This window comes from Spinacia oleracea, chromosome 2, assembly GCF_020520425.1.
Source record: "Spinacia oleracea cultivar Varoflay chromosome 2, BTI_SOV_V1, whole genome shotgun sequence".
Taxonomy (NCBI): Eukaryota; Viridiplantae; Streptophyta; class Magnoliopsida; order Caryophyllales; family Amaranthaceae; genus Spinacia; species Spinacia oleracea.
In genome coordinates, this window is record NC_079488.1 from 37701855 (window position 1) to 37721546 (window position 19692).

Here is a 19692-nt window from a genome sequence, read left to right on the forward strand (position 1 = left end):
ACGGTAAGTCAAGAATCAAGAAAAAAAATTCTAAAAATCGGCACAATAGAAACCCTAAACTCATATAAATAAGAAAAAACTAATTTATCGTCCACAGATTTCGAATTGAGTTGCTAGATATAACAACGCAGCAAGAAAAAGATAAAACCTGCAATTCGCGCAATGAAATAACAAAGAAAAAAGAGCAAATCGGATAAATTCAAGATCCAAAGAAGATAAGAAAAAACTATGATAAGAGAGCTTGAATAAAGAGAGAAATTAATACCTGAAAATTGAGTTAGAAATTTCAGCGTAGGACTACATATGTGTTCATGTCGATTTGAAGCAGAGAAATGTTTTTGATTATCTAAATCTGGAAGCGGGGAAGTAAGAGAGAGAGAGAGCGCGGTGTTTAGGGTTGAATGTCGACATTTTTTGCCCCAATATTTGGACTTGAGGGATGTATAGTATGACCACGTGCGTCTCACGTGGCTATTTAGTAAACTCTCGACGCCTATATTAGCCGAGCATATTAGAGGACGTAGAAAGGCGTCGAGACGACACACGAACTGTCAAGCAGTTCAACGCTCTCCTCTTGGCGTCGAGGTCACGGCGTCGTGATGCCACGATATTTGTAGTAGTGGACGGATCTCGGTTCCAGTGGGAGGTGAAATCGTCAAAAGGCAAAATAAAGAATACTCCAGAAATAATGATATAGTTCGTAGATGTTACAAGAAACAGAAACATAGTTCGTATCGGGAAATATTATCGGAAATCAAAATATTGCCAGAATCGGAAATATTGCCGGAGACGGAAATATTACCAGAATCAGAAATATTGTCGGAAAAGGAAATTATTTCCGGAATCGGAAATATTAACGGAAACGTAGATATTTGTTCGAAACGGAAATGGATTCCGGAATCGAAAAACGAATCAGAAGCTCGACGAGCGACAAGCAGGCAAGCGAGTCGGCCCATTGCTCGACAAGAAAGCGAGCAAGGCAGCAGCGCCAAAGGGCCGCGCCTAGAAAGCTAGCACAGCAGCAGCGCCAATGGGTCGCGCCAAGCCAGCGAGCAAGGCAGCAGCTCCATGGGCCGCGCCAAGACAGCGGGCAAGGCAACAGCTCATGGGTCGCGCCCTGCCAACAAGCAATACAGTGCAGGCCCGCCGAGGCAAGGCCACAACGCGCTGGGCCTTTGGCCAGCTGCGGCTGTGCCTGGCCGAGGCAGCACGCACACCAATGTGGCCCGTTGTGGGTGCATTGGGTTGTTTTGTATTGGGCTCCAAGAAAGGTCTGATTGCTTAATTCCCAAGTAACCTTGGATTAAGTATTCCTAGTCCTACTAGAATTGGTTTAATTAATGTTGCAATTTTAAATTGAATAAGAATTTCAATCCTAGTAGCGTTGGTAATTCTATTCCTAGTAAGACTCAAATTCCTTATTTCCTACCCTATAAATATGAGGCTAGGCCCTCATAATTATACACATCAATTGAATTGAAAATTATATTCTTTATTCCCATTGTGTTCAAGGGAGAACATAATACAGCCTAGCCGGAATGCATAAAACCTTAAGTAAAATCCTAGTTGGTTGAACCTAAGTTGAATTCGAACGTGCTGTGGACTTTCTACGGAGGGGTAACGTTTGGGGCTCTAAAGACTTGTTCTTGTTCGGTTCGGGAGCAGCTAGGGAAGTCAGGCATCACATTGTATGTCACCTAAAATATGATAATTGACTATGTGGAAATTAATTTGGATTCTGGCTTTATGGTTTTTCCGCATGAATTATATTATTGTATTATTCATAACCTAACAATGTTATTGTTAAATCACTGATCCAATGAAGATTCTATCATTCTCATCCATCATAATGTTTGAAATTGTTAAAAATATAAATAAAATCACGTACTCAATCCGTAGTATTAAATTACTTATGACTTATTACTACAAGAAGTACCTTTAAAAAAATATTGACATCGAGCATCCTTTTTTTTAACAGTGACAATCTAACAAGAGAAAATATACAGTATGACCAAAGAAATTAGGATTTTCATAATTTTTTTAATTAATTATTTATTTTTTAAACCAAAATAAAGATGAATAATATATACCACTATACCTCAAATAATTTCTAAAACTTTTATTTGACAATAAATATCACGTAGAAATTGGATAATATGGATGTTTTTAACAATTTTGTTAAATGTTCGATCAGACATTTGTGATGAGATCTTGCAATGGGTATTAAATAATTGATTTATAAACTGTCTCGAAAACCTTAGGGAAATAGAGTTGTGTATTGCCTTAGGGGAGAAGTTGATTTATTATGGAAAAGGTGTGAGAATGCCTTAAGGGCTACTCTTGGATTTTGATGGGAATAATTCAAAGTTTCCTTAAGAACCAATTTTTTCCCACCTTACCTGAAAAAGCAGAAAGCCCAAGAGTTCATTGAGATGAAGATGGATGGTTTTCTGCGACGAAGTATTATTCTAAGTTCATCGAGCTATCTAGGTTGCACCTGAAGTGGTGGAAAAGGAGGAGCTTAAGGCTCAAAGGTTTGAAAATGGATTGTCAAATGGATTTACAGTTGTTACTGTCTGGAGAGATCTTTACTTCTCTAGATACCCTCTATATGTAGAAAGGCCGCTCATCTATTTGCACTACAAGTGAGGAAGAACAAGGTTGGAAGTGGAACTGGCATAAAGAGAAAGAATATTGGAAACCAGATTCATTGAGGTGCCCTAATTATACCAACGTGTAGTATAGTAAGTACCAAGATTCATAAGAATGTGCCTTTGACCATAGCCAAAACTGTTTTCCTGTTTAACGTGATTGAGATTAAATTAGGAGAATTGGAGGTGATTTTAGTGATGGACTGGTTGGCCATGTTCAAAGACAATATTGATTGAGAAAAGAAGAAGGCTGATTTGAGATTTAGCTTAAGTAAAGTAGTATCTATCGTCGTTTTGGTAAGCCTAGAAACATAGGAATTATCACGGAAATGGAACTCTTTAAGCTGGTCAATAAATGGAATCCAGTTTTCTTATACAACGTGAGAGACCTCGATAAGGAAGTTAAGGATAAACCTGAGGACATTACATTTGTGAATGAATTTCTAGATGTGTTTCCGAAAGAGATCCCGGGAATACCTCCTAATCGACCTATTGCCTTTACCATAGACTTAGTACCTGGAACCACACCTATTTCGAAAGCTCCATATAGAATACTCCATAAGAAATGAGTAAGTTGAAGAGTAATTTAGAAGAATTGTTGGAGAAAAGTTATATTAGACCAAGTGCATCACCATGGGAGCACCAATTATGTTTATAAAAGAGAAGGATAAGAGTATGAGACACCGTATAGACTACATGGAACTCAATAAGGTCACAATCAAGACCAAGTATCCTTTGCCTAGGATATATGACCTATTTTGACCATTTTAAAGGAGTAGGAACCTTATCGAAGATAGATTTGTGATCTGGTTATCATCAATTGAGAATTGCAGATAACCATATACCAAAGACTGCATTTAGGATAAGATACGGTCATTTCGAATTCACTGTTATGCCATTTGGGTTGGCCAGTGGTACAATATTCATGAATTTATAGAATCGTGTGTTCCATGCACTTATGGATAAGTTTTTAGTGTTTTTCATTGGTAATATCTTGGTGTATTCGAAGAACAATAAAGAGCATGTTGAACATTTAGGATCTATGTTAAGTACATTTAGAGATAACTAGTTGTACGCCAAATCCTCGAGGTGTGAATTCTGGCTGGAGAAGGTTGCATTTTTAGGACATTTTGTATCTAAGGAAGGAGTTGCAGTGGATCCTGCAAAGATCAAAGCAATTAGTGAATGGAGTTTATCTCTCTTGAACAATATATGTAAATAATATGTTTTGATGTATATAAATTATGAGGGCTAGCCTCATATTTATAGGGTAGGAAATAAGAAATTTGAGTCTTACTAGGAAAAGCATTACCAACCCTACTAGGATTGAAATTCTTATCCAATTAGAATTGTAACAATAATTAAACTCTTAATTAATCCAATTCTAGTAGGACTAGGAAAACTAATACTTAATCTCAAAGTTACTTGGCAATCAGACTTTTCTTGGAGCCTAAGACGAAGCAACCAACGCAGCCACAATGGGCCACGCTGGCGCTCGTGCCTGCCTTGGCCCAACCGCAGCCGCAGCTGGCCAAAGGCCCAGCGCGCTGCAGTCTGGCCTTGGCGGGCAGCTGCTGCCTTGGCTTGCTGCTCATGGCTTGGCGGGCTGCTCGCTGCTGTTACCTTGACTTGCTGCTCGCGGCCCACAACGCTGCAGGCCCATCGGCTGGGATATGGCGCTGGGCTTCGTGCTAAGTGCTATGCAATCGGCCTTTTTCTTGTCGAGCGATGGGCCGACTCGCTTGTCGGCTTGTCGCTCATCGAGCTTCCGATTCATTTTCTGATTCCAGAATCCATTTCCGTTTCGAACAAATATTTACGTTTCCGTTAATATTTCCTATTCTGGAAATAATTTCATTTTCCAGAAATAATTTTCTTTTCCGAAAATATTTTCGATTCCGGTAATATTTCCGTTTCCGATACGAACCATGTTTCCGTTTCCGGCAACATCTACGACTTGGATAATATTTATATTTCCGTTATGAGCCATATGTCCGTTTCCGGCAATATCTTCATTTCTGGAGTATCTCTTTACTTTGCCTTTTGACGATTTCAGCTCCCACTGGAACCAAGATCCTCATTTCCGAATGATCATAAATTGAGTACTTAATGAATTATATATTCACTTAAATTCTTGATCCGTTCACGTAATATTTGTGTGACCCTACGGGTTCAGTCAAGAGTAAGTTGTGGATCAATATTATTAATTCCACTTGAACTGAAGCGATCTCTAGCTAGACATTCAGTTGACTTGATCTCACTGAATTATTAACTTGTTAATTAATACTAAACTGCATTTATTAGACTTAGCATTAAATGCAGACTTGGACCAAGGAAATTATTTCCTTCATTAATTTCGCGTGGTTCCATTCTGAAAATGACTGTTTAAAAAGGTAAAAATGATGACGTGTACTGTGAGTACTACATGCATGTCATGTGCCATTTAAAAAAAAAATCACCCGTTCATTTAAAAACCCACCCATCCCTTAAATTAAAAAGGCAGGCTTTTTCTTTCACTTTCTTCCCCGTTCTTTCATTTTCACTCTTCCACCATTTTTTTTCTCTATTATCTCATCATATCAACCTTTTTACCTCGGCAATTGGCAGATGCTAATAAAAAAGCAAAAAAAGAAACAAGATTAATTAGTATCAAATACTAAGAATTCGGATTTCAAGAAATTACATCCAAACTATTAAAATTACCAACAGCCAACGCTTCATTAATTAGCCAGAATCTCAGCATTATGAACACTATAAGAATCATCATTATCAAGATTTATCATCCATGTTAACTTACAGTTGAAGGAAAAAAATTCCTAAACGCAAAGCCAATTACTCCCTTCGTCTCTTTTTGTTCATAACGTTTGGTATTTTTCACGCGTTTTAACGAATAATTAATTTGCATTGAAAAAACAATTCCTCAATTTTTTATTTAAACGAGATAAATTACGTTTATTTATAATGTTTCCACTTTTATCAAGATTCTGATATTGGGAAATGAGAAAATTTTAACGTCCCAATGGAAAGGTGTGAGAGATTAAATGACCCAATGAATTTGATTGGTTAAAATAATAATTGGACACAAATTTTGATAGAATACTAAGTCATTTATGTGATAGTATAAAAAGAAATGTAAAGAACATTTTGAAATATCCAAACAGTAAAACGTAAATGTGAGAATGTCATTCCGTGAGGATTGTATTACTGATTCTTCTAATATATACAAGATACATTGAGAATATTATGCCACTAATTACGCTAAGGGATATTGCTAACTATGCTAAGCAATCTTTGACTTACGTACACCATATACAATCTAATCAAATACAATCAAATATAAATCAGAATATATATTTCCATATATATTCTAATACTCCCCCGCAGTCGAAACGGGAGGCTGACGAGCGTTGAGACTGTCCCGAAAATCCTCAAACAGAACCTGAGGAAGACCCTTAGTAAAAATATCAGCAATCTGATACCGAGACGGAACATGGAGGACTCAAACCTGTCCCCGCGCCACCTTCTCACGAACAAAGTGGATATCCATTTCAATGTGTTTGGTTCGCTGATGTTGGACCGGATTTCCCGAAAGATAGATGACACTTACATTATCACAATAAACCAAAGTAGCCTTACGAACCGGAAAATGGAGTTCCAAAAGTAGGTTTCGGATCTAACAAGACTCGGAGACAACATAGCCACTCCCCGATACACTGCTTCAGCACTAGACCGAGACAAAGTTGGTTGTCGCTTGGACGACCATGATATGAGATTATCTCCCAAGAAAACACAATAGCCCGATGTGGACCGTCGAGTGTCAGGGCATCCACCCCAATCAACATCAGTATAAGAGATAAGATCAGTAACCGAAGACGGGTATAGATGTAAACCATAATCAAGAGTACCCTGAATGTAACGGACAATTCTCTTAAGATTCTGCATATGATCATCTGTCGGAGAATGCATGTGTAAGCAAATTTGTTGTATCGCATAAGAAATGTCAGGTCTGGTGAACGTAAAGTATTGTAGGGCACCTGCCAAACTACGATAAAGTGTAGGATCCTCAAATGGAGCACCAGAATAAGCACTAACCTTTGATTTTGTGTCGACGGGAGTCGAAGATGGCTTACAAGATGACATACCAGCACGTTCAATGATCTCCTATGCGTACTTGCTTTGTGAAAGAAACAACCCACCCTTGGGACGTTTCACCGCAATACCAAGAAAATAATTCAAAGGACCCAGATCCTGCATAGCAAATTCCGAGCCGAGGAGGGCCATAATAGAACGATGGAGAACATGTGAGGAAGATGTGAGAATAATAACATCAACATATAATAAAATATAAGCCATGTCGTCACCCTTGTGAAAAATGAACAAAGAATTGTCAGATTTGCTATTCACAAAACTAATAGATCCCACAAAATCAGCAAACCTTTTGTACCAGGCCCGTGGAACTTGCTTAAGGCGATATAAAGACTTACGCAACAAACAAACATAATCCGGGTGAGACGGGTCCCGAAAACCCATAGGTTGATGCATGTATACCGTCTCCTTTAGTTCTCCATGAAGAAAAGCATTTTTGACATCCAACTGATGAATGGGCCAATTCTTTGACAAAGAGATACTAAGCACAGTACGAATAGTAGCCGTCTTTACTACCGGACTAAATGTATCACCACAATCAATGCCCACCTGTTGAGTTTTGCTATCACCTACAAGACGAGCTTTATGCCTCTCAAAATCACCATTAGGTTTTTCTTTATGAGTAAAAATCCACATAGAACGAATAACATTCACATTAGGTGGACGGGGTACCAAGTCCCACGTCGTATTTTTAATAAGAGCATCAAATTCAACATCTATAGCCATTTTCCAATTTGGGTCACGAAGGGCGGCCAACGGGTTACGAGGAAGAGGGGATTTTGTAACCGAGGTATGTAAGTTAAATGTGCGTTTGGGTTTAACAATACCACGTTGGCTTCTTGTAATCATTCGTGAGGGATTGGGCTGCTGCATAAGCTGAGGAGGGGTGGGACTGACCGGGCCAGTAGGCTGTTGGGCCGCAGGACTGGCCAGGTCCGTTGGCACTGCCAGGGGAGACTCAACTTGTTAGGCCAATGGAGAAGCAAGGGGCCCAGAAGAAGAGGGGGGGCTGATAGCATGAGCCAAGGGGGGGTTTGGGTGTTGGGCCACGGTACCAGGGGGTGTGGGCTGTTTGGAGTTGTGGGAGTGGACACTAGAGGAAAAAACCTCAAGTGCGGGCTCATTTTAAGGGGTTTAGTGCGGGCTTTTACATGTGCATTACATGGCCTGCCCGCACTTGATGTTTCTCAAGTGCTGCCAAAATATTGGCAGCACTTGATGTTTCAAGTGCTGCCAATTTAGAAAATGAGCCCGCACTTGACATATTTTGTGCTACCAATTTTAGAATATGAGCCCGCACTTGATATATTTGGTGCTGCCAATTTTGAAAATGAACCCGCACTTGACATATTTGGTGCTGCCAATATTGAAAATGAGCCCGCATTTGACATATTTGGTGCTGCCAAATTTAAAAATGAGCCCGCACTTGACATAGAAATGGGCAGCACAAGCATATAAATGAGCCGCACTTGATATATAAATAAGCCGCACTTGGCCTATAAATGAGCCGCACTTGATAGATTTGTTGTATAACCGATTTCCCTGCTACATATTACAATTGGACCACGCCACTGATTAACCTCCATACGTCATATAAAAAGTATCCAATTATATAGATAATTAAATTAAATAGTATATAATTGTAAATATAAAAGTCAATTACATTACAATCATATGAAAAAATAGCTAGTATCCATAATTTAACATTCAGTACAAGAAAATATCAAAGACAATCACTTGTAATGAAGTTTGCCAACATTTTCGAACTTCATCTATCTCCTAAAAGGTGAAAGACCGCTCCCTCGGATTATTGAATACCTTAAAAAGATGGACAATCAAAAAATATATATACACTTTAGTTATATTATAAATTGAATCGTACAATAAATTAAGACTTAATTTGTTCATAAAAAAGACATAATGAACCGAATAATAATAAAATTGGTTAATTTCGGTCCCAACTTTCAACTAATGAACTTAAATGAGTATTTTAAAGTCTTTCCATGTTTAATACACTTAGTTTTATGTTTCAAAGACTCATGAAGTTATGCACATTTAAGATTCGTTAGTTCATTATCGGTCACGTTTTGACTAAAATGGCTAATTTTGGTCCCAACTTTCAACTAATGAAATTAAATGAGTATTTGAAAAACGTTACATGTTTAATATGAGAGGTGCAGTTGCACCACCTTAACGGGATGACGTGGATCGATGCTGGGAACTTCACGGCAAACCGATCTTCGACTTCTTTCCGATCGCTTAAGCTCAACTTCGAGCTTTAGGTTGTTTACATGCTCAGCCATTGAAAAGATTAGTTGACAACAGTAAAAAGATGAGCGAGCAAGAGCGACTCGCGAGATGTCATGAGCTTTTTAGGATGGTTTCTTCTCCATCCAGTAGAATCGATAAGTTGTAAACACGTAAAGAGTGGTGATTTCCATTCTTCTCTTCTCCTGACTTTCCAATATCTATCAAAGCACTCGTAGTTACACGGCAAACTGTAGTCAGCAGAACATAAATAAGAACAGGGCAGATCAGTGGATGGCAGGCAGGCCTATATTTCTTTGTTTTAATAGGACTCCTTACGAGCGTTCTTGGGCCAAGCAAGAATCAAAGAGAGGGTACAACAATAAAGTGAAGTAGTAAAGCGGGTAAAAAGAAGCGCAGTCTGCCCGTGGCAAGCAGACTTCTTCTGTACCATCTCAGCCTTGCCCGCCCCAGAAAGGAACGTGCCCACGAGGGCACCACCAGCGAGATTGCAATGAGATGAGCACAAATTCCTTGAGCAGATTCATGCTTCTTAACAACATGAACCCGTTCTTGGGCTTAAGACTATGCGCGTCGCGTGCTCGATCTAGCAATCCCGGAATGTGAGCAAATATATCATGTCGATTGCTCAAACGGAACATAACCTCCGATACGATGAACAAAATAAAACCATACACTTAGGTTTATGTTTTAAATACTCATTCTCACCCACTTGGTGAAGTTATGCACATTTAAGCCTCGTTAGTTCATTATCGGTCATGTTTTGACTAAAATGGCTAATTTCGGTCCTAACTTTCAACTAATGAACTTAAATGAGTATTTTAAAGTCTTTCCATGTTTAATACACTTAGTTTTAGGTTTCAAAGACTGATTCTCACCATTTTGGTGAAGTTATGCACATTTAAGCTTCGTTAGTTCATTATCGGTCACGTTTTGACTAAAATGGCTAATTTCGGTCCTAACTTTCAACTAATGAACTTAAATGAGTATTTTAAAGTCTTTCCATGTTTAATACACTTATTTTTATGTTTCAAAGACTCATTCTCACCGATTTTAGTAAAGTTATACACATTTAAGGCTCGTTGGATCATTATAGGTCATAATTTGACTAAAATGGCTTATTTCGGTCTTAACTTTCAACTAATGAACGTAAATGATTATTTTAAACTATTTACATGTTTAATACACTTAGTTTTATGTTTCAAAGATTCATTATCACCCATTTTCGTCGAGTTCTTCATATTTAAGGCTCGTTTGATCTATCATAGGTCATATTTTGACTAAAATGGTTTATTTCGCTCCTAACTTTGAACTAATGAACCTAAATAAGTTTTTAAACTCTTACATGGTTAATACACTTTGTTTCATGTTTTAAAGACTCATTATCAACCATTTTGGTCAAATTATACACATTTAAGGTTCGTTTGATCATTATAGGTCATATTTTGACTAAAATGGCTTATTTCGATCCCAACTTTCAACTAATGAACCTAAATGAGTATTTTAAAGTCTTTACATGTTTAATACACTCGGTTTTACGTTTCAAAGACTCATTCTCACCTACTTTAGTCAAGTTATATACATTTAATGCTCGTTTGATCATTATAGTTCATATTTTGACTAAAATGACTTATTTCGCTTTTAACTTTCAACTAATGAACCTAAATAGGTGTTTTATACTCTTACATGTTTATAATAAATTAAATTTAACCCCGTAAACCAAATCAAATAAAGCAAAATTAACAGGAAAAACAAGAAATTGGCCGAATAGAGAAAACCAGAGCTTTGAATCATTGATACAAATGATACCCAACATGCATACTCATGGCTTTTTTACATGCATCTAATTGGGTAAGAGTAGTTAGCAAAATAGATTCCTAATGTTATTCTTATGCCCACATTGGATTTTACTAAAGAAAAAGATGGACATAAAAAATTGATAAGAGAAACAAGCTAGAACAAAGTGAAGTTTTAAGTACATTTCGTTTTAGTGTAGTTATAGATGAGCATAAAAAACAATTCATGAATGCATTATAAAATCTTATAATGTATGCAACTTAAGAAATAAGAACATGACTAACACAGATAAAAATCAAGCACATCTAGCATAAACTGAATGTAGATGAAGGTTCCTATGTTTTTGAACATATATAAGATGTAATTACACCTCTAAAAAAATCATCACAACTAATGTCACATAAAAAGTTTATTCTTTTAATAAATAAGTAGTTCTAAAAAACTTAGCCCATTGATCTCAAATCTCGTTGATTATACGAGGTGCATCCCTTGCCATGTACTCCTTCAAACAAAACATTAAGCATGATATTACTTAGCATGTAGCCTTTTTTTTGCTTGCTCTTGCACGATGGTCATATGAAAACAAAAAACTGCTAGAATTTTTCCAGTTTTAATTATGTAAATGGCTCAACAACAATTAATAACTGTTTTATCTATGCTTCATGCTCTTAGAATATGTATTTACATACACCAACACTAGAAACCCCTAATGTTTACAGGTAACGGTATTAAAGCTACAAAAGTTACCTGATTGGCTACCATCACATGAGACATTCTGCCATCGTGTCCCCTCTTATGGCACTTGGGGCGGGCACTGTACTTCTTTCCTGAAGTTGCGGGTTAATCCCTCTGACTACACCTCATTGGACTTGTGGATTTCAGGTGAGAAGCTAACTCTTGGGAAGTCAAATGTGCTTGACCATCTAGGGCAACAAAGGACTAAAGGTTCACAACCTTGGTACCTGCAAACTCAAATGATTGTCTCAATCAATTGACTAAACTCATTGGTCATCCACATACTTATTTAAAGCCCAGCTCACATGATTACAAATCAAATTATGCCGCCAATCCAACAAGGACCAAGAAGAACACAAACCACCATGGCTAAAAACACAATATCTATTATTTTTCTAGACTTATAAAACAGTACCAGTAATCCAGGCATTGAATTTACAATAGTTCTTTGCCTCGAATACTCAAATCAAAATAAACAACATTGACAAAAGTATTACCATTATCATATCTATGAGACAGTCTTAGTAAACACTGAAAATGATTTCAGGTAAACAGGACTACATGAGTATTAAAAAGAGAACTATCATATCTTTACCTCCCTTCATCTAGTATACAAACAAGGGGTGCTTCAAATTACTATGGAACTAAGAATCACAATCATTGAATGTTAACAAGGAAGGCAAGGTGAGAGCATAAGCAGTTTAAGCTCATTGTAAACAAAAAAAACTTTGACCTTATGCATCAAGTCCAGACATTCAGCAGGGTCTGTACCATATGGATGCACATAAACGTGAAACCAGAGGATGAATCTGCAAATATAGTTTTCTGTTCTCTCTGGAATGAACTATATAATTAACAAAATAAACTTGAAAATTATCAAATTAAGAAATTAAATAATTAAGAACTTCAAGTAATTACTTAAATAGTATGGAACAAGAAGAAAAATTGAATGATTTCAATTAGAATACGGATTTTTCACCAAATGCCCCTGAGGTTTACTTTAATGCACCAAATACCCCTAAACTTTCCAAAATGCACCAAACACCCCTGACGTATGCAATAATATCATTAAATGCCCTTTTGTCTGACGGACGTTAACCCTCCGTTACCATGTTTTTACCTTGTTGCCCTTACTTGTCCTTTCTGGCGCCATATCAAAAAGAAAAAAAAAAAAAAAAAAAAATTCAAAACCTAACTTCCCAACTTCTTCCTCGACATTTCTCTCTGTTCTCTTACACCATTAGAGAGCACTTGAGTACCAAACCAAAGAGAGAGAAAGATCGAAATTCGCTGGGATTTGTGTAAAACAACTCGCAATAGTTAGTCGAAGTAAATCCCCCCGAAAAGATCGACAATTTGGTCCAAAAATCTGCAGTTTTCGCGAGTCCTACAAAAGTGGGTGCAAGGAGAGCAAAAGACTGGAATTTGTGGCTTCAACTTCATCAAAATTGTGTCAAGGTTAGTTCACTCAATTCGTTTCTTGTTCTTGGTGCTATTTTTTGCGAATTTTGCTTTGATTAGGGTTAGGGTTTTGCTAAAATCGTGATTTTTCCATGAGATGGGTTAACTTGAATTTTGGGGTGTTAATGGTAAAACATAGTGTCTGGTTGTGCTTTGTTGTTTTGCCTAATGATTTAGTTCATTAATTTGAATTTTTGTGTTGTGTTTATTGTTTGTATAGGATGGTCGCAATTTTGTTGTTATGTCATTATAATGATCGGAATTTTGATGTGAGGGTACAAGATACTGATGAAACGAACTACATGGATTTGGTTGATGACTTGTTTGATGATTCTATTAAGCAAGATGTTCTGATTCCCGATTTATTTAGATTGTTTTATGTTAATCCTAGTACGAATAAAAGAGTAGAATTGTTGAATGATGTTGGTTTGATGGGCATGTGGGGTTTATTTAAGCGCACAGATACTGTGGAAATATGGATAGAGAAGGCAAATGAGAAGGAAACTTCAATCCAATTTAGGACTGCAGTTAAGAAAAGGAAGGATAGGAAGGAAAGGAAGGCTGCAGAACTTAGAAGGAAAGCTGAGGAGTTTGAGAGGGAGAGGGAAGAGGAAAGGAGAAGGTTAGAAAGGGAGGCTGAGATTCAAAGGGATTTGGAGGAGCAATTGGCAAACACAGTGGCAGTTGAGGTGCCTGTGTATGATGTTGAGGATTTAAGCGTAGAGTACGTACGTGTTTACAGCTCACAACATGCTGACTGCCTTTCCCCGGGAGGTTCCCAACCACCAAATACACAAAAAGAGCCTTCACCACCACCAAGAGAGCCCTCACCACCACCAAGAGAGCCCTCACCACCACCAAATAATCCATCACCACCACCAAGAAGTCCCTCACCACCACCAAATAATCCATCACCACCACCAAGAAGTCCCTCACCACCACCAACCTCACCACAGACACAACCACAGCAACAACAACAACAGACAGAACATCAGCAACAACAACAAACAGAACATCAACAACAACAACAAACAGAACAACAGCAACACCAACCCACAGAACAGCAGCAACAACATCAAACAGAACACCAGCCAGATCAGACACCCCCTCCTAACAGGGCTGAGTTAAACAAAGGGAGGGGTTTCAGAATTTCCAGAAGTCATGCTAAGAAGACGGGTGAGTTTGTTCCTAAGAAGAGGGGGGGAAGGCCTGCTGGTTCAAGGGTGAGGAAACCCACTGCATACAATGTGGAGGAAGAAGAGCAATGGGATGATGAAAGTGATGATGAAAATTTTGAGGAGAGTGAGAGTGATAGTGAAACTGGTTTCAACTCCTACGATTTCATTGACGAAGAAATTGAAGAAGATGAAGAACAAGATGTTCTTAAGGAGGTAATTTCTGAGAGAAGTTTTGAGGATCATTTAGATGGGAGTAATAAGCTGGATAATTTGTATGCAAATGGGAAAGTTGTGGGAAGCATGCCATGGGGGACTATCAAGTTGCAACCATGGATGATATTCCAAAGCAAGACACACTTCATGGAGGTCTTCAGAGACTTCTGTATTCAAGAGGGATTTGTTGTGAGTGTTGAAAAGGCTGATACAACCAGATTCACTGCAATGTATCTGGTTGAGTCATGCAATTGGAGGATCCATGCCTGTGTGTTGTTGGATGGGGTCAGTTGGGCCATTAAAACTCTTGTCAGTGAGCACAAGTCTTGTGGGAGACTTGAGGAGAATCCCATGGTGACATCTCAGTGGCTATGCACCAAACTACTTCCTGGCATTGAAGCAAATCCAGAAATCCCAATTAAGACACTTCAAAGAAAGGCATTGGGGATTTATAGGGTACAAGTGAAACAGAGGTTGATGTACAAGGTGAGAAGCCTCGGGAGGCAGCAAATTTATGGAGGTTTTGATGAGTCATATGCCCTTTTACCATCCTATGCTGAAATGATCAAATCTACCAATCCTGGGAGTTATGCCTTGGTCACTTGGACTGCAGATTCTGGTAACGTGACACCCCGTTTCAAGGCTTGCTTTTTCTCCTTTGCTGCACAAGTTAGGGGTTTCTTAAGAGGTTGTAGGCCTATCATAGGCATTGATGGTGCACATTTGAGTGGATACTATAAGGGAATTCTCCTCACTGCAGTTGCTATCGATGGGAATAATGAGATTTTTCCATTAGCCTATAGCATTGTGACTACGGAGAGTATGGACACATGGTCCTATTTTTTCAGAAGTTTGAAGGCTTTGTTTGTTCAACATGGGTGCCAGAGGGATGACTGGACTTTTATTAGTGACAGAATGAGGGTAATTACTCCTCCCTTTCTTGGTTTTTATTATTTGTAGTATTGTTTATATTTTTTTCAGTTTTCTGGTTCACTTCCCTAGTTATTGAAACTTGGAATTGTGTTATGCAGGGAGTAGAATCTGCTTTGTATGATGTTTTCCCCAAAGCAGTCAGGAGGGTCTGTGCTCAGCATCTGTATACCAACTGCAGACAAGCTGGATACAGTGGCACAGCCTTCCATGACTTGTTCTGGGTTGCTGCTGATGCATACAATCCATATGTCTTCAACAAAGCCATGGAAAAGATTGGCAAACTCATCCCAGAAGCAGTGGGATATCTTGACAAAGTGCCTGAACAGTGGTCCAGACACAAGTTTGATGTTGGGGTCACTTGTGATCACAACACCACCAACTTTGTGGAATCCTTCAACGCGTGTACCAAACCCTTTAGGGATCTTCCTGTTTTGTCACTTCTTGAAGGTAATCCTTTACATTTTATCCTATTTTTGTGTCATTGGAACTTATTTATTTAGGTTTGTATTCAAGTGTCCGAGTCGGGTTTGTGTTCAAGTGTCCGAGTCGGGTATGTGTTCAAGTTTCCGAGTCGGGTATTTATTTTGCATTAAAATGTGTGATGCCAATTATTGTATTCTGTTATGTTAGAAATAAGGTCTTGGTGCATGACGAAGATCGGGGCCAGATTTGATAAAGCTGTTGACATTGGACCCGATCAATTGACGCCATATGCTACTAAGGAGCTTGAAGAGAGGAGTGCTGACTCGAGGTTCTGTTATGCAACTAATGCTGGGGGGGGTGAATTTGAGGTTTTAGATGGTCATGTGAAGTTCCCTATTAGGCTTGCTGCTAGAGTTTGTGGTTGTGGGAAATGGCAAGGGTGTGGTATACCTTGCAAGCATGCTATTAGGGTAATATACCATCAAAGACTCAATCCTACAGATTTTGTTTCTCCTTACTTCAAAGGGGCAGCCTATAAGCTCACATACTCAGAGCATATTCACCCCATGCCTGACTCAACACAGTGGCCTACATTTGAGCTACCTAGGATTCTTCCCCCACTAATGAGAAGGGCAGCTGGCAGACCAGCCAAGCAGAGAAGAAGAGGTGCTCATGAGAAGAAGAGGGGGAAAAGAAACACCACTGTCAAGTGTGGGAAATGCAAGCAAATTGGGCATAACTCAAGAACCTGTAAAGGAGGTTCCACTGCAAAACAGAGGAAAGAATCTGCTGCAGCTGCTGCTGGTTCTGCTGGTGCATCAACATCTGGTGCTAGGAAGAGGAAGGCTCCAACATCTAATGCATCGAGCAGCAAGAAGTCCAAAGCTGCATAACTAGAAGTAAGCTTAGGATTCAGTTTAGTATTTCTGTTTTAAAGCTTAGGTTTATTTTGAAAAACAACTTAGGTTGTGGCACATTTTGGCATTTTTTTGTAAAGCTACCCACAACTTGATGTTCGGTTTATTTTGGAAACAAACTATTTCAGTTACGAGTTCAAAGACTTGCATATTATTGATAAATGAAATTCATGCGCTCGTGCCATTACAACCATCATTGTTTGTCTTGATTACTTCTTTACTACAAACATTAGACACAAAAACATTACAATTCCTATTTTAATTGCTGCAGCTTGGAATTTTTTGAGCTCTTTCACTCTTTTCTTCAGTTTCTTCAGTTCGTCACTTATATTGTCGTTGTCTTCCGATGTTCCCTCATACTCTATATTGCTCTGTTGCTGTTGGTGTTGTTGATTTTGGTGTAGAACACTTCCTTTGCACCATATAAAATGGTTACAAGGATCACACTTGTAATATAGCCTCTGTGGATTTTTGGATGTCTCGGAGCTTTTTATTGCACATTTTTTGGAACAAATAGGACAACATTTGTTTGGAACAAGTATGTATGAAAATAGATTGGATGATGATGTATTGGAACAAGAACTCATGCTGTGTTGTTGTTCTTGCTGCTCTGTTGTTGCTGCTTCTGTTGTTGATGCTTCTGTTGTTGCTGCTTCTGTTGTTTGTTATTATTGTTGTTGTGTTGTGTTGTTCTTGCTGCTGGTGTTGTCTATTCTTGTTGTTGCTGTGTTGTTCTTGCTGCTGGTGTTGTGCTGTGTTGAAGTCCTTGCTGCTGCTGCTATTGGTGTTTGTTCTTGTTGCTCTGCTGTCTTGTTATTCTTGTTGTTGCTGCTGCTGCTGTTGTTGTTTGTTCTTGCTGTTGCTGCTGCTGGTGTTGTAGGGTTCTGCTTGTTGTTGGTGCTCCTGTTGCAGTGTTCTGGTTGTGCAGGTGGGGGTTTGGGGTGGACTGTTTGTGCAGTTGGGGGGGATTGGGGTTTAGGGCAGTGTGGTGTTGTTGTTGGGTATGGTATATATAAGGGAAATTAGTGTATGGGTGACTGCAACGGCTATATTATTCAAATTCAACGGCTAGTTTTTGGAAAAAAAATTACCAAACCTCAGGGGTATTTGGTGCTTTTTACCAAACCTCAGGGGTATTCGGTGCATTATGTTTTAACGAACTAACTGCCTAACGGAGGGTTAACGTCCGTCAGACAAAAGGGCATTTAATGATATTATTGCATACGTCAGGGGTGTTTGGTGCATTTTGGAAAGTTTAGGGGTATTTGGTGCATTAAAGTAAACCTCAGGGGCATTTGGTGAAAAATCCGATTAGAATATGCACCCCAGAGAGAAAGAAGGTACCAACACTTACTAGAATTTTGATGTCATGGTCGCAATCGCCCAAGGAGAAAGAAGTAACAACGAATAAGCCCTAACTTCATATGAAAATCCGAACATTACAGTTAGTTTTCGCGAAATTGAGATTGAAACCCTAATTTTAATAAGAAACCCAAGTTCAAAAAGGGATTCACAAACAAATTTCGACAGAAATATGTAACGAATCGCCAAAATAAAAAACGAAAATAAAAAAATCGAAGAACGAACCTGAATTAATTCAATCTGGAAGAAGCTAGAAGTAAAACTAGGACGCAAAGAAACAGAGAGGGAAATGAGCAGCGGCGGTGGGGGAACAGCAGCGACGACGCGACGGTGGGGGAACAGCAGCGGCTACACCGCGGTGGGGAACAGCAGCGACGACTCGTTCGGTGTGTTGTGAGTGTTAAATTTTGAGCCCAGAGAATCAGAGAAGGGAAGGAGCAGAGAAACCAAAGAAGGAAAGAAGCAATAAGCAGGAAAATGCGAAAATGTAGAAATATTTTGTGCGGCTCTTTCGTAAAATAGCCCGCACTTGAACTCAAGTGCTGCCAATTTTCTAAAATGAGCCCGCACTTGTGAAAATATATATATTTTTTTTTTTTGCTCTCAAGTGCGGCCAATTTACCAAATGAGCCGCACTTGAAGAGAAACACATGACAATTTTTCCTCTAGTGGGAATGCCAATGATTGATCAACAGTGGGGAAATTCCCTCGTCCAAAAATTCATAATTATGATTATTTGTAATTTTGAAAGTGGAAAATGGAAATATTGTTTCATCAAAGGCCACATGACGACAAATTATGATCTTTTTGGAGGATAAATCATAGCATTTGTATCCACGGTGGTTCGAAGGATACCCCAAAAATACACAAGGTGTGGACCGAGCTTGCAATTTATGGATGGTAGTGAATGGAAATAAGGGATAACAAAGGCATCCAAACACCCGTAAATGAGAGTAAGATGGTTTCCGGTGATACAAGACTTGGAGTGGAGACTCATGACTCAATAATTTGCTTGGTAAAATGTTTAGTAGATATGTTGCCATGTGTAGTGCATGATGCCAAAATGACGGGGGAAGCGAGGCATGGGCAAGGAGAGTGCGGGTGATATTATTGATAGAGAGAATTTTTCTTTCGGCTTTCCCATTTTGTGAGGATGTATGAGGACATGAAAGGCGAAAAACCATCCCATTTGACTCACAAAAATTTCCAAAATGACCATTATCATACTCCCTCCCATTATCACATTGGACATTTTTAATATGACGCTCAAATTGAGTGTGAACATGAGCCTTAAATGCTAAGATTTTGGCATACACATCAGATTTCTTAGCTATAGGAAAAGTCCACAAATAATTCGAAAAATCATCCAAGAAGAGAACATAATATTTATGGCCCATAGTACTCAAAATCGGAGAACTCCACAAATTGCTATGAATAATATCAAATGGCAACAAAGTCATAGAATTTGACAACACAAACGGAAATTTAATGTGTTTACCAAGAATGCAAGAACGTAAAATGCTAGAACCACTAGCTTTATTACAATCAATTCTATTGTTGAGTCTAAGAGTATCTAAAATGGAAGTTCCCGGATGACCCAACCGATCG

The 19692-nt window shown here is 38.6% G+C and overlaps 2 protein-coding genes across 2 annotated transcripts; one reads left to right on the forward strand and one right to left on the reverse strand.

Moving 5' to 3' along the window:
- Nucleotides 1-6254: 6254 nt before the first annotated feature.
- On the reverse strand, nucleotides 6255-6791 carry LOC110779070 (uncharacterized mitochondrial protein AtMg00810-like). The gene has a single exon (XM_021983599.2). The coding sequence runs from the start codon at nucleotides 6789-6791 to the stop codon at nucleotides 6255-6257; it is 537 nt and encodes a 178-aa protein (XP_021839291.2).
- Nucleotides 6792-11187: 4396 nt separating this feature from the next.
- LOC110777021 (uncharacterized) lies at nucleotides 11188-16851 on the forward strand. The gene is made up of 6 exons (XM_056835845.1): nucleotides 11188-11193; nucleotides 11582-11820; nucleotides 13279-13832; nucleotides 14094-15370; nucleotides 15481-15829; nucleotides 16013-16851. The coding sequence occupies exons 1-6, from the start codon at nucleotides 11188-11190 to the stop codon at nucleotides 16696-16698; spliced, it is 3111 nt and encodes a 1036-aa protein (XP_056691823.1). The 3' UTR covers nucleotides 16699-16851.
- Nucleotides 16852-19692: the final 2841 nt, after the last annotated feature.

Excerpts from the sequence above, each read along its gene's own strand:
- LOC110779070 (XM_021983599.2), bottom strand. The coding sequence starts at position 6,791 with ATGTCATCTTGTAAGCCATCTTCGACTCCCGTCGACACAAAATCAAAG.
- LOC110777021 (XM_056835845.1), top strand. Across the intron at positions 11,821-13,278 it reads ACTAAAGGTTCACAACCTTG|GATGGTCGCAATTTTGTTGT; the intron begins GTACCTGCAAAC and ends TTGTTTGTATAG. Across the intron at positions 15,371-15,480 it reads TTATTAGTGACAGAATGAGG|GGAGTAGAATCTGCTTTGTA; the intron begins GTAATTACTCCT and ends TGTGTTATGCAG.